The sequence below is a fragment of the Phaethon aethereus genome, assembly GCF_964289735.1.
Source record: "Phaethon aethereus genome assembly, chromosome: 2".
In the NCBI taxonomy this organism is placed as follows: Eukaryota; Metazoa; Chordata; class Aves; order Phaethontiformes; family Phaethontidae; genus Phaethon; species Phaethon aethereus.
In genome coordinates, this window is record NC_138582.1 from 155,054,836 (window position 1) to 155,070,393 (window position 15,558).

At 42.9% G+C, this 15,558-nt stretch overlaps 1 protein-coding gene across 4 annotated transcripts in view; it reads left to right on the forward strand.

The window, feature by feature from the left end:
• Positions 1 to 6,666: 6,666 nt before the first annotated feature.
• Positions 6,667 to 15,558, forward strand: part of ZEB1 (zinc finger E-box binding homeobox 1) — a gene marked incomplete at its 5' end in the record, with an annotated part of 129,638 nt that continues 120,746 nt past the window's right edge. For all 4 annotated transcript variants that reach the window (XM_081996719.1, XM_081996720.1, XM_081996722.1 and 1 more), the window contains one exon: positions 6,667 to 6,724. In XM_081996719.1, the coding sequence (XP_081852845.1) occupies positions 6,667 to 6,724 (58 nt within the window). The remainder of the gene's footprint in view (positions 6,725 to 15,558) is intronic.

Consider the following 15,558-nt stretch of genomic DNA (forward strand, 5'->3'; position numbering starts at 1 on the left):
TCATAAAGACAACAATTCAGGTGGTCTTCATCTGTACTGACGAATGCTTTTTGTTTCTACAAAATACTTAAAATAGCCATTGAACTAAAGAAAGATTATAACCTAACAGCCAGAACATTTATCTAAGTGGTGAGAGGAGTAGAGAGAACCTCAAAATACTTCTCGTAAGATGACACAGGAGCTCTTGTCCTTCTTCCAGTACTTACACAGTTAGTCTGCATCAGTAAGAGAAAATGAGAGTTCTTCAGAATATCAAAAGCCCAGTGATTTAGGGTACTGCCCACAATAGAATCTCTGTTCAAATCTCCGCAGTAAGAAGAGGGAACCTAATAAACGGAATCATTTGGTTCATGGAAACCCCTGGACCACCTGCTCTGCTTGTAAAAATTGCTCTAATTCAAGCTTTTAATACTTGGGTAAAAAAGACATTTTCTATTTGATCCCACATAAAATTTTTTAGGCTTTTATTTCCACAGGGGAAAAAAGAACAGTTTATTGTTTGAGTGGGTCCAAACTAGGCTTTCCTTGTTTGATCTTGCAACCAAAAAATTCCTGATATGCATAGCCTTACATGAGAATCACAATCCCTTTCCAATTCTTTATCAACACGTGATCATTCTTGCACTGAATTGCTGTTCCCTGTTCCAGTAAACTAAACTCAGATATAATTACACTAGATTTTACACAACTCTATAGTGCCAACAAATTTGGTCTGCACATCTGAGTTTCAAACATACTATTGTCCATTTTAATACCATATGTTTGTTTCTACCAGACCCTACCAGGCCAAATAGGAGAATCAGACCAGCTATGCTGAGTGCACCAAAGCTTCAGTTCACATCTTGGAAAATAACCATTAGGGTATTCTGTGTTTCTCCTTATGCCATTGACTGATGATTTGTTCAGGTCTCTTACGCAAAATTAGACTTTTAATTGTATTTATTTGTTTGTTTGTTTTGGTAGACTCTCATATTCTTTTTTTCTAGTTTACTTTATGTTAATTCTGTATGTTCAGAACACACACTGCCAGCTCCAAATCTATAGCAGCTCCAAAACAACAGCTTTCCTTTATGTAATAACAAACATTTCCTGCAGAAGTATTACACACTTTGCAGTGAGAAAAAAACAAAAGACAAATGATAACAAATTAATAACATCTAACATTAGAATGTGTTCCAGCAATTAAAAAACCCCAAATGTAAAGGAGAAGAGTATGCAATGAAATAATTAAGAAATCAATTTTAAGTTGGGATTTAAAGAGCTGAGTGAGCCAGCTGTACAGATATTGTAACAAAGAGAGTAACTCCAAACGAGAGCCAAAGGAGCAATGGTACAAAACTGTGAGACAGCGAACAGCAAGAGGGCTGGGGAGTAGAACTAAACCTGAAACAGAGTGTAAGTTACAGAAGGAAACAAACATGAACCATATGGGAAAATATTCACAATACATTAGTGTTTAATTAGATAATACAATGGATAAGGACACTTATGCAGAATCATCATAAACAAAGATGAATGGAAAATGTGCTGCTAATAAAACCAGGTAATCTAACTGCACTACAACTGTAATTTGATCAGTCACAAGTTCAGATGTAATTTAAAAAAAAAAATAATATTTTGATACAGTATTTTGCTGCTGCATCTAGCAGTAGAAAAGTACTGCCGTAGACATTGTCAACTGAAGTTCCAGGTACTTCGAAAAATCAAACAAAAAAATCACAACTGTTCACAATCCAATGCCTGCACCCAAATTTGCATTCCAATTCCATTTTGAACACACAAGATTTGCCTTTTGGATGAAGAATGTGGAATGACCTTTTCAAATTTTTTTGTTTTCTAAAATAATGTTTTGCTTGTGTGAAGGCTCTGAAACAGAGATCACATCTAAAGTTAAAATTAGCATAAGAATGGAATTGTAGGTCCTTGTTATGTTTTTGTACATTTATTTTACACAGCATACCAACCTGACATAGGTATCAGCACAGGTTAATTGCTTTCAAGAGAAAAACATTATGCAACAAGTAGGGCAAAAAGGAGAGCAAGAGAAACAAAATGGTTTTGAAGGCCTTTGTGATCTTCACAAACACTTTTTCTTAACAAGGAAGATTTTTTGAAAAATCAATTGCATATATGCAAGTCATTATAGCTATACATAACGATGTACACCCTGATGTTTTATGGCAGTTTACATCCTTATATTTAAATCTTTCGAGCAGGTACAGACTTCTCAAGTCATGCAAGACATGACAATTTATTAGGAATCACAGCTTCAAGCTTTAAATGAAAAATAAATTCATGGTAAGGTACTGAAAAAAAAATTATGAGCTGAGGAAAGTGAAAAAAGGGTATGATTCTGTGATTTCTCTTGAGAAACATTTACAAACTCTGCTCTAAGTGAATGTAAAATTTCAGGTGGTTTTACCATTTTTTGAGACTGTACAACATCCCAGGGTATACCTTCAAAACTTATTAGATTCACTTGGAAGAAAAAATAGAAACTGAAAGACCATCTGGAAGGGCACTAAAACCGTATGTTGATATCTCTAAAATCCACAAATTTTATTCAAGATTAGTTCCTCAGCTAGCTGCAGTCAAGCTGTGTATTTCTGGGTCATTGTTCTCCTAGTAAATCTTTCTACTACAATTTCTATAGAGGAACAAAAGCGTATTTCCAAAAAAGAAATAAATCATCAATTGAAAAGTAAATTTTAGGAACTGACATCTCAAGAAAATACACGGAAGTGAAAATAAAGTTTCACTAATGGAAATCAGAAAACAAAGAAAAAAGAATCTCCACAAACCAGAAATGAAACAAGAAACAATTCACGGAGTCATTTTCCACTGTAATTCTAAATTCATTCAACCAAATGAACACCATTAAATCTAGAATACTCAAGATAGGATGTGAAACTTCATTTCATAAACATGAATAAGGAGTAGGCATACAATCAGAGGGCCAATTGCTTTAATTTAATAATACACACTCAAGAGATCATAAACCAAAACACAACATACATGACGATTTCTGAAATGGCAAAAACTGTCTGTAATAATCATTAGCTGGTTTTCGAGCATCCATACTCCAGTGTGACTACTGAAGTATTTTAATTCCTATCTTCAGACAATGGAAATAAATGTCAAGAAAGCTGAAGTACAGCAGCTATGCAATCTGACATTTCAACTACATTATGCCTATTTAGGTTGCCTGTATTTCCTCACAAATTATGTCACTAGATACAAACTAGTTATTATGGATGACCACTGTCTTAGAATTCCTCCTTTAAAGAAACATATTCTCAAGCCTGCCACATTTAGGAGGATGCAGAAAGTATACTGCTTTGTTGAGATTTTGCAAATTAGTACATTAATTAATTCATGCATCCTTAACTGAAAAGTGAGAGTGAAAGCTGTGCACTATAAAGAAACCCAGGATTCTTCATTCTTGCAGCACAAATCAGTTTAAATTACATATACAATGTGCTCATATATTGCAGAATACTACAAAAATAGCAGGAATTTTAACTAGTGAGTTTGCATCCAGGATTAGAAGAATGACAGAATCATTAAGGTTGGGAAAGACCTTTAAGATCATCAAGTCCAACCATCAACCCAACACCACCATACTCACTAAACCTTGTCCCAAAGTGACACATCTACATGTTTTTTGAACACCTCCAGTGATGGTGACTCCACCACCTCCCTGGTCAGCCTGTTCCAATGGCTGACCACTCTTTCAGGAAAGAAATTTTTCCTAATATCCAATCTAAACCTCCCCTGAAGCAACTTGAGGCGATTTCCTCTCATCTTAAATGTATGAGGTCAAAACATTTTGACAGTGGCTGCATCCTTAATTGTGATGCTTTTTAGCACAGTAAATAATGGGAACTTTGTATACAAGGATGTGAGGTGCCCAGTTGCCCAGTTGCCCATATCAAAGTTTAAAAAAGAAAACAAAAAAACCCCAACCCACCCACATATCTATTTACAAGTTGTGGATGAGATGCTTTCCACAATGAACAGTGATTGGGGTAATCAATAACTTGATGCAAAACACTATCCTTGGCTTTTTTAGTTTCTAGACCTCCTTGGTATAAAAGATAACATATACAAAGATTGCTTTGGTTTTCTTTTCTCACTTATCAAAACTATAGCAGTGTAGAGCAAGAATGCTCCTGCCAGCTTCAGTTCTGCTCTTCAGAAACTAATGGGTAGCAAGAATCGTCACTGGTTTCTCCTAGCTGCTTGGAAATCTTAAGAGACTAACGCTCAAAGAGACGCTATGGCTATTTGAAAAAGAGCAGTAACAAACACCAGGAGACTGTTTCTCTCCTCATTCTGTTAGGAAACACAAGTTGCTCAAAACAGAGAGACAAGAATTCTTATACAGAGGTAAAAAGTAACAAAACTAATGAAAACAAGCTACTTGAAAAACGCTTAAAGAAGGGCCTGGAATTTTGTGTGGCCATGCAAGAGAATAGTGTTACAAATCTACAAATATATTTACAGATACAGTATTATTTTTATTTTTGCAACTACATTCTAAAACATGACAAGTTTTAAGGAACTGAAAACTCATGAAAACCTGTACTTGATATTTTGGTTAAAGTCATCCACAGAATGATAAAAACATCCAAGAATTGCAAAACACCTTAAGCCCTCATTTGCAAGAAGTTTCACAGCCACAGGTATCTTCTGTACAAAAACTTGACAAGCAAGGAACTATTAAAGCAGGATAAAAACGAGATTCTACCTTAAACTTTGCAAATCAGTCACTCAAAATTTTGCTGGCAAGTTTCATTTTTATCTTGTAACTGGTTTCATGTTGCAGTTCTTTGCTACCCTTGTATTTGGGGTTCAGTATTCCCAGCTAATGTCAAATCTAATGCTTTTAAATGACTTCTATTAGTCCATCAAACACTTCAAACTGTTTGATTTGTTACTCTTCTTTAATGACTCTCAGGTAGATCCTCCTTAATTGCTGAAGTCAGCAGCCAACTCACACTGGGTAAAGATACATATATAAAACCACTACACCTAGATTTACCAATATTTTGAGAGATATTAGACAAATGATTTGTACCTGTAAAGAAGGGCAACAACTGTTTTCATGCGAGTACCCAAATCCATGACAGATGTACATTTCTGAGAATACAATTAATTTTGAGAAAATCCTTCTAGATCTTTACTTTGCATCCATTTTAACCCTATATCTCTTCTCTACACATTTCTGATTGTACTGACCTCCGGGGAAACTTCAGATGGGAGGTAATTCTAAAAAATGCCAGTGTTCAATAGTTCAGTTTCTAGAGATATGTTATGCTGCTTCCATGAGATGAAGTGAACATATGTGTGAACATATAGCACGTGAAGACAATGTAGAATAGCTAAAGGCCTCAAATTTAGTAGTGTATTGATTACTTATTAAAAGTATCACATTAACAGAAATGCTTTCACTGAAATTTAATTTGTTTGCATAAAAGAATTCCCCAGAAGCACAGAACTGTAAATTCTACAGCATCAACCCAGGATAAGACAACAACAACAAAAAAAAGGAAATAAGAAAGCCTAGAAACAAACAGAAACTTACTAAATTATTTTATTGCCTGAAGTGAAAAGCAAGAGTAAATAAATAGTATGAATGCTTGATAGTAATGTTTTAATTTTTAATAGATTAAATACATTTATTAAGCCCAAACGAGGTTGTTTATTAATTATCCGTGAAAAAATGGCTCCCTTCCCTTTCTATTTTTCAGGGCATAAAATTTTGTATCCCTTCTCATTTTCGTAAAAGCGGAAAGTACGATTAAGGAAAGCCCAAGGATGCCAGATTTCACCTACGGTGGGAACATCACCACTCTGGCCCAGCTGTTCGTTTCCCGGTGAGACCTGTAACGCAAGATGCCCGTCACGACGTGGATCGGCTCGTGCCAGCTGCGCTGCGCTGCCCTCCCCGGCCCGGTGACGGTAAGGGAGCCCGCGGGGGGTCAGGCCGCGGAGGCGGGGGAAGAGAGGACCCCGCGGCGGGGACGGCCCCGTCGCGGCTCGAACGCCGGAGGCGAGTGCCCGGCGCGGGGGCAAGGGGAAGCGGGGCCTTCCCCCGCCAGGCCCGGCCGCCCCCGCTCTACCTGGGGGTGGCTGCCACTGGCTTGCACGGAGCAGGCCGCAGGGCAGCGGGGCGCCAGGCACCTGGCAGCGGGGCGGCGGGCTGGTCCCTCAACGCGGCGATGCGGGGCGGGCGGAACTCCCCCGCGGGCCGCGCCGGCGGCGGGGCCCCCCCTCCGCCGCGCCGGGGCCGACGCCCCCCATCGCCCCCCGGGCTCCCGCCCTACCGGTCCAGCCCGCGGGGAGCCCCCCCCTGCCGCCACCGCAGGGCGGCGGAGGGGGAGGGGGGGACCCTCGGCGGGTTGGGGGTCCCCGGGCGGCGCCGCGGCCGCCACCACCGGTACCTGCGGCCGCAACTTTTCCCCCGCCGCCGTTCAAACGTCCTGCCGTAAAGCGCCTGTCACCCCTGGCAACAAGGTTCCGGCCGAGCACTAGGTGTAGGAAGGTGATGTAAAAGTAAAACCACCCAGTGTCGTAAACCAGGTCCGGGGGGGAGGGGAGGGGAGGGAGGGGGGAGGGCGGGGGAGGAGGTGACTGGAGCATTTAGACACAAGCGAGAGGATCATGGCGGATGGCCCCAGGTGTAAGCGCAGGAAGCAGGCGAACCCGAGGCGCAATAACGGTCAGTCAGCCCGCGGGGCAGCGGCCCGGCTGCGCTGGGGCGGCGGCGGGGCCGGGGCGGGGGCCGGGCAGAGCCGTCCCGAGCGCGGAGGGGGGAGGTCGGGCGGGCGCGAAAGTAATTCCCCCGCCGCTTCTCGCCGGGAGCCCGGCTCCCTCCGCACCGTTATATCCGCTACCTGGTGCCTCCCTCGCCTCGCTGCCTGCCTCCCTCCTCCGCCTAGCGGTGCCTCCGCACTCCGCCGCCTGTCCGGGACCGTTACACGCTGCCTTCCCCCACACGCCCCGCGACCGCCCCGCCGCCCCTGCGGGGAGCGGGCTCGAGGGGCCCCCCGGCCGCGCCGCCGTCCTCCGGCCCGGGCGGGGACGCCGGGCCCCGCGGGGGAGCGGCGGGGCAGGCTCCGCCGCCCGCCCGGCCTCGGCAGCCCCAACTCCGAAACTTGTTACCTGCGCGCCCCGACGGAGCGGGGCCGCCTCGCCCGCACCCCCCTCTCCCCCCCGCCCCGGCCCCGCGGGCGGGATCGCCCCGCCGCCCGCCCGGCAGCGCCTCTCGGCCGCCCGCCGGAGCTCCCCGCGCTCGTCCGGCAGCGGGCCGGCTCCTCGCTGCCGACCGGCGCCGCGGGTCTAGCTGGCGTTCGCCTTTCGGGAGGTGGCGGGGGACGCCAGCCGACACCGGAGGGCACACCCGGGGAGCGTGGGGCTACCGGCGCCCGGGGAGGCACCGTCGCGACGGCGGGCAGCGGTTCGGGCGGGGGCAACGCGGCGCGACCGCCCCGGGCCGGCGGGAGGGGGCCGGCGCCCCCCCGCCCGCTCGCCGCCTCCGCCGCCTCCGCCGCCTCCTCCCCCCCGAGAGCCGGTCCCCGGCAGCGGCGGCGCCCCGCGGCCGCGCTGCCTCCCCGGCCCGGGTCCCGCCGGGGCGGCGGGGAGGGGAGGGCCGCTCTCGGGCGGCGGGGGCGGGCGGCGAAGTTTCTTCCCTTCCCGCTGGCTTCGGAGGTACCTGTTTGTATAATAACGGGAGTAACGGTTTGGCCGGGGGCCCCCGCGCCGCGCGTGTGTGCCCGGCTGCTGCAGCCTATATAAGGAATTACATGAACATGACGGACTTAAGGGCTGCTGTGGGGTTGTTGGGGTTTGGGTGGGGGTTTTCCCCCCCCTCCTTTGGTACGTGTGTTACTTTAAGATGCATTTGGAAGGTACACGGTGGGGGGAATAAACACTCGCAACACCCACTCTGCACTTATTTTCTGGAAAATGGAGAAGTAGTTGGGTTCTCGTAGCGACTCTTCGCAAAAGGATGTAAAGCAGGAGATTTTGTAACCTTCCTTGGCAATTTTAGCTTTCATGTGGCATTTCCTGCGCCGGGTCACGGATAGGAAGGCTTTCGCCTGAGGTCCGAGATGTTTTCATACGCGGTGAACGGTCTCTGAAATAGATCGGAGTCGCGATCGACGCTTCTTCTCTCTAATCCCGACTGTTCCCGGCGTAACGCGGTGATAAATAACGGCTTTTCCAGGGGCTGACAAGCTGGTCAGATTGCTTTGAACTTAGGAGGGGGTTCTCATTTTTGCTGTATGCGTTTTCTGGCAAGTATTTTTGTTTGCACGCTCACGTTATTAATTCCTTCTCCTAGTGTAAATGTTTATATTTAGCTCATGATGTGGCTGTGCTAAAGGTAAGTTTGGAAAGTGCTTTTCTCTTTACCTTATTAAAAATGTTGACGATCAGAGAAAGGGGCTTTTCTTGTTGCTGACGACATGTGTGTGACATGTGAGTCTGAACCACCCAGCCTCTGTGCAGGAGCTGTAAACATGTTTACCTGAACAGGAAAGAAAATGGATTTTTCTCTTAAAGATCCAGAGATATTCATATCATACTCTTAGAGCATAGCAACAGATGACTTGAGAGAGAAATTTTCTGAAAACCTAGCTTTTGAAATCAACGGGGAAAAGAGATTCTTGATCGCTGCAGCAAATGGCAACTTGTGCAGGTAGAAAAAAAGATGGTGTTTAGTTTTCTCCTGCATGCATGTCAGTCCCCTCCTGTCTGCTGCTTTCGTTCTCAAGGGAGGGATTTATTTACCACGTTTGCTGTCAGTTTTTTTCCTTTGTGCTTAATATTAGAAAACCAGATTTGAGGCTGTTTAGCACAAAACGTTTTGTCTGCAGCATGTATCACTTGCAGAAAACAATAGGTGTATAAGATGTGGTATCATCCCAGGTATCTTTCATCTTCATCACTTTTGGACCTCATCACTACACCCGTTTTATTACAAAAAGCCTCTGAGTCTTTATCAACTAATTCTGCAAGGTAGAATTGTAGCATGTTTTGTTTTAGGCTGGTTTTGGTTCCTTTTTGAGGAATTAAAACCAACTTAAGTCATTGTGCATCGAAGCATCAGGATTGGTTAGGTAATAGATTCTGGATAATAGAGATTTCTCAGCGGGTTTATGTTTGACTTGCAAATGTTTACTAAAGAAAATGGCTAGGAAAATGTTAACCCTTTAACCTTTAAAATAAATAGGTGTGAGACTTATTTTTCTTCTCAATCTCTGAATGCACTTTGCTCTTATAGGTGAGTATCTTCTGTTAATGAGAGATCAGCGTACCAGGAGATGGTTCAGCAACCGGCTTGTTCGTTGTATAACCAATATTACACTGTTCCAGTTACCTCCCCCCCGCCCCTTTCCCACAGGATGTGAGATTAATATTAGAGAGAGAGTGCACTTGACATCCAGTATACCAGTTAATAATAATGGGCTATGGTGTCGAGTTGTTATACTGTAAACTTCCCTTCTGTTTATCTGTTGATAAACTTATCACAGCTATTCTTGTACTGTAAACTCTTGTTTCATTCTTTTTTTTTTTTTTTTTTTTTAATTCTCCTCCCTCTCTGTGTTTGGGAGCCAGAACTTACAGCTGCCATTCTGGTGCATTAACTGGAAAGACAGTCTTATCTTCTTAACTCTAGAGCTGGTTCCTTTTCTACCTTGTTTATTGGCCCCTACAGGAGATCAGCAAAAGAGCAGATTGCCACTGTCATTAAAGCCTCCACTTAAAAGAAAATCTGGCACTTCATACCTGAAAAAACTATCCTGTGTCATTGTCCTCGCTTCTGGCCAGCACACGAAAACATCCGCTCACCAAAGGAGTTAGAGAAGTGTTGGGGACGATAGCACCGTTCTGATGAAGCAGGAACACAGTGCTGATTGGGAGTCTCTCTTCCCATCTACCTCTTCCCCTTCTCCCCCTTTTCTGATAGCGAAATGGGGAGGAGAAAAGAGGGATGTGATTTTTGCCAGTCATCTGCATTGCCACACTGTGTGAATCCTGTGTGGACTTTAAATAGATTCACTATCAGCAAAGGTTTTGTCATTCCGAGTTGGCTTGCAGGATCAGGATTAGTTGTTTTCTTAGCATCCCTTATATATATTATAGGATTGTCTTAATTCTTATTAAACAGCAAAACTAAAAGTAACACATCTTGTTCTTCAGCAATGCTGTGAGACAAGTAAAACAAGCAAAATATTTAAAACTTCCCTTACTAGAGGGTTAAAAATATAGCAACCTTTTATACTGATGTTCTGAAAATCATGTAAGTATGCCCTCAGGTCCTTAGAAGCACATTTAATGGTAAAAAGAAGAACGTATGAAACTAAGTGAATTCTGCATGCTGTCAAGTATGTGTGAGGAGAGAGTATTGAGGCAGGCTTTTTATTTTTTTACCCCCTGGTAACAGTAGGTTCATTACTTAAAGGTTATGTAGATTGACTTGCTAGAGTGCTATTTCAGTTGCTTTACAGTTGTATTTCCTCTCATTTTATTTTTATTAGATAATCATTTCATATAAAGTTTTGTTACAAAGCTGAGGACTGTAAGAACATCATGAATGCCTTTTGAATAAGGCAAAAGCGTGGCATATTTCTGTTAGCTCCAAGGTGTTAACTGCTGGCAGGATGGCAGGTGTTAGTGACACTTGGGATACAACATTCCTTGTCGTGCCTTTCTTCTCTTGTCCCCCTCCCTTTCTTTTTCACTAGGTATCATGTTTTCACTCCAGCATTAATTTAAATTTGCAATTTGGGAATTGAGGAATGTAGCCTGAGTTAAAATTCCAGGCACAGTGAACAGGTCTACATGGACAATTGAATTAACTGTTTGAGTCCAGGGAAATCTTCTCTCTTGTAAACAAGTAATACTTCTGTTTTAAAGTTAACTACTGAAATATAATGAGAATACGCTTTAAATTGTCATTAGCTCTTCATTTTTCTCTCCATAATCAATGCCTGTTGTTTTAACAGTTGTGAAGCAGGGTGTTTAAGGTAACTAGCTACCTGAGACAGGGTTTTTTAAGGTGATTAGTTGCCTGAAACAGTTTTCCTTGCTCATAGGACTCTGGTAAATATGCTGCTGAAACAGCTGATGGAAAGTGGCAAGTAGATGAAACTTGCCCTCTGACATGGGCTCCCCTATCACAGAAGTCATTCAGATTACATTTTTTTAGTTAAAAGCCTGAAGATTTGACTTCTGTGAACTCAGTCCAAATTTTCTGTTGAACGTTTTCTGTTAGATCAGATATCCCTCCCCATGGAGTCTTTCTGTGGACTTTGGGCTTTATTACAGGTCCCGTTAATGGCAGCGTTACTGATTTCGGTTAGGCCCCCGCTCTCTGTAAGCGAGCTCCTCCGTCGGCAGTGCCAGGGGCAAGGGGCTCTGCAGCCGGCTGTTCCTCTGCATCCCTCCCCTCTGGGAGTCAGGTGGTGGCATTAACCTGTCAGTTCTTCTTATAGAAGTTTTACAGGAGCAGGGGGAGAGGCTGGAGTAAACTAAAGTAAAAATATCAGTGCAATGGTTTTTTTCATGTGGAAACATCTGTTTTAATAGGGTTTAAAATGCCAGTGAGGGATGGCAGACATTTTTAACAGGCATGGGACTCTTACTATGTTAAAGAAATAAAACCAACTTCTGTGAAGTTTTGGTTGTGGGGGTTTTTGTTTGGTTGTTTTTTAGCTGATTTTTGAGCAACTGCTCTCTATTGCAGGGAAACTGATGGAACTACAGTATCTAGCCATATGGCTCGTAAAAATCCCAGCTTCTAAATTTGGTCATTATTATTTAGCAAAAATTTGAGCTCATTGCTTTCAACTCATTAGCTGTTTGTAGTAATTTCAGAAACTCTAACTAATTGATACTGCAAGCTAATTAGAATACGGTGTGCTTCGTTGACTGTAAATCCAATATTTAACAGTACATACTGCATCTCTGGCGATCATAAAGCTTCTACTCGTGATAGGTTTCACACAAATACAAAAAACATGAGCTTGAAAAACCTAAATAATTCTGGTTTTATGTAGGCTTTGATACCAATTTTCAAAATACAGTTCCAGATGAACCTTCAAGCGCTTAATATGAATATTGCTGAAGTTCTGCTCATACTTATCAGTGTTTTTCAAAAGGGCTCACCAGGTAGGATCTTCTCCATTATGGGCAAGTAAGCAGGACCTGGCTTGCATCTGTGGTCTCAGAAACTTTGGTGCTTCATTCTGGCAGCTATAATAGGCCTGTTATTTTTGAGAACTAAATTCTCAAGTGACTTACCCAATGTCACACAGGAAGTCCATAGCAAGACTGAGTCTCAATCCATTTTTAATCCTTGGGTCTACCCTTGCATTTGGCTTGATCTAGAGCCTTAAAGAGAAAGAACAGATTTATGATTTAGCTGTTACTATTCCTTTTAGTGTAGGTATTTAAACTTTCATATTTATTGTCTTGAATTACTTGTACTTTGGCAAACAAGCGACGATATGCAAAACTCCATTTTCTCTTTAGTAATTTTTAGATGGTATTAAGATAGCATCTTCACTGGTGGTGTTTCCTGTGTGTGTAGTCAATGCTGATGTAGCAATGTGCCAGATGTCCTCTGGTGGTTTTTGTATTCCCAAAATTTAAGTTCAATGATACGTAGGTAAACAAAAGTAAAACACAACAGGAGGCAATTGAGGTGTTTAGAAGATGTTTTCTTAGAGGTTAACATCTGGGCAGAGATGATTTAATTGGATATTGGTTTTGTTGGGACAGTAATGACTAAAGAAGAATCTTAGCATGTAACTGGTATTTCTAATAATTGAAAATGATTGCTTGGTACATAAAAAAGCATAAATCCTCCTTAAAACAAAAATTCCCTAGAAATGTATAAATAAATGTCAAGCCTGAAAAGTCGACTTGACTGGGACAAACACATGCCAAATTTAGGTTTTACCACTGCTACTGTTTTTGTCAGGGCTGCTGCTGCTAAGGTGGAGGCAAATGGGAAGTGGCTGTGGGTGCAGGTGGGTGCTGCTGCTACCCGGGGGGCCTGGGCAGCACGAGGCAAGGCGGCTGCGCGGAGCAGCTGGGTATCCGCGTCAGTGAAGATATGCGCTTAGCTCTAGTCGCGAGACAGTGCGATAGATAGTTGTGACAGGGACTCTTTCTTGTTGAGGGAAATGCTATTTGAAATCCTTAATAATTAAAAAAACCAAAACCCAACAAAAACCCCAAGCACACCATGGAGAGCAGAGGGAGGGATGTATGAGTGGGCAGGAGCGCGTGCACGAGACAAAGAGTGTGCGTGGGAAGGAGGGAGGATGGAATTGGGACGGGAGTAGTCTGCTGCTCACTGAAGGTCTGATACCTTACTTCTGATGTACCTTGGTGGCCTTCCAGGGATTGATGAATCTTGTTCCTCCTTGGCTGCACAGGAAGATCACAGTGGGAAATAGCTTTGACCTCAGCTGACCAGATGATGCCTTGAAACACTGGAATTGTTGGGGGTTTCTTTTTCTTGGGGGGTGTGTGTAGTTTTCTGTAATGCTTTCTGCTTCTGTGTTATGTTGGGAAGTTTTTTAAAACTCTCACTAGGCCATCGCCTCTTCTGATCGAGTCCATTTCTTGAGCGAATTATCAAGTGCACAGGTATTTCTCACAGTCTTGGTTTGCTTTTCTGGCTGTCTAATTCCTAATGCCATATTTTTAAGTTATTGGAAAGAGTAACAGAAGTTTGGTATTTTTAAAAACAGTTCACAGTTGTAGCTTTTTAATCTTTGCTTGCCCTCCTCTTTTAAAGAAGGACTAGGGTTATTTTCAGTCTTCCTTTTGTGTTGAGCCTCCATTTGTTTGTTTAATAATCTGTTGTCCCTTTCTTGCATAGATAAGTAGAATTCCTGTGTGGCAGTTGAGAAAAATGGGAACCACAGTCAAGAAGATGAGACCTGATGGATTAAATACTGACTACAGTTAAATGCAGAATAGCTTTATAAATATATTTCCTGTACTCCTGAGAAAAATACTACCCTCATCACCACAGTATGTAAGCACCTTTCAGGCAGTAAAAATACACGTGCTGGGTCTTCTCTTCCTGTATCTGGGCCTGTACACCTGATTCCTTGGGCAAGTGCCTGACAGGTTACGTTCAGATGTCGGGAGGGTGGGTGGTGGTAGAGCAGAAAGAATAAACTTGTTAAGTTTGTATCTTTACATGTGGAGTAGCCGCACGGTGATTCAAATGTTGCAGTTGGTTGGTGCTGAACTTATTAACCAGGGTTCTTTAGACGTGTACATTTGTCCCGAAATGAACCCCAAATAGGGATGAAAGAAGGCTTTTTTACCTTGCCTCGCTCTGTGCTTGTTTGTCATGCCATTACTGTAATGTAACTGTATCTTTTATTTTAACGTGCTTTTCCAGAGCAACAGAAGTTAACTAAAAATATGCTTTCTCATCATGAAGAAGTCAGTACTGTTTGAAAGCAGCCTGTTTCAGTTCTCTCCTTTTCAGCTGTCATTCCCAGCTGTCACAATCTCCTTGATGTGAGGACTTTACCCCTGTTGTTTCAAAGCAGTTTCATTAACAACTGCTGTCACCAAAGGTTAAAAACCTGAAAACTGGCATCCTTTTTTGCTTCCCTTACAAATGTTTGCTTTCTGTTTGGTAGCATCTTCTTCATTGCTCTGCCTTCAATATGCTCCATCTATTCTATTTTTGGAGAACTATGTAAAGCAAATGAACATGTCTAATGATGAATGTATTCTTCCGGATGTGTTAGGGGGCTCAATTATGACTGAGGAGAAAGAGTAAAAAAAGATAAATTTTATCCTGTGCTGAGATGACATTCCATCGTATCCAATTAGGATCTGTAAGTATGAGCAGCAGTCCTTCTTGAGTGAAAGGACATGTAAAATTACTTCTTCAAATGCTAAGAACACCGTATGATACTGGAGTGTATCAGAAGGAAAAGAAACAACTGTTCCTTAACTACCTCTTATGTACTTCTTTAAAATATGTTTCTGGATTTGATACAGATACCCTCTGTCTTTCTGCAAGCTCTTCTGTTTTTTAGCTTCTCACAAGTCAGTCATTAGATAGGAACGTTGCAGGAGCTGGAAAGAGCACTGGAGATAAATGGATTATAAACCTGGCCTTTCACCATGATCCTGAGAGTGACTTTCATGGATGACACTTGAAATAAAGGGGTTAGAAGAGTCTGATGTGGTAGAGGGAGTATTTTTACCTATGAACTAGTGTGCCTGTCCTTGTTAGGCTCAAATGCTACTTGGGCCAGTGATGCTAGGGAGCACCTGCAGTTATTGTGATATGAAATGTTTTCATTATTTCAGCAAATGTCTCTTTCAAATTCTGACTGACAGACAACTGACAGACACTGAGGGCAGTTTTCTGTTCCATTTTGTAAAACTTCTGTCCACAGAGTATAGATGGGAGAAAGCAAAACAAAATTATAAAACATCACAAGTGTGGCATGATTGAAAAAGGCCTGAGGAAATCTATTCCATCTGAAAAAGTGCAAA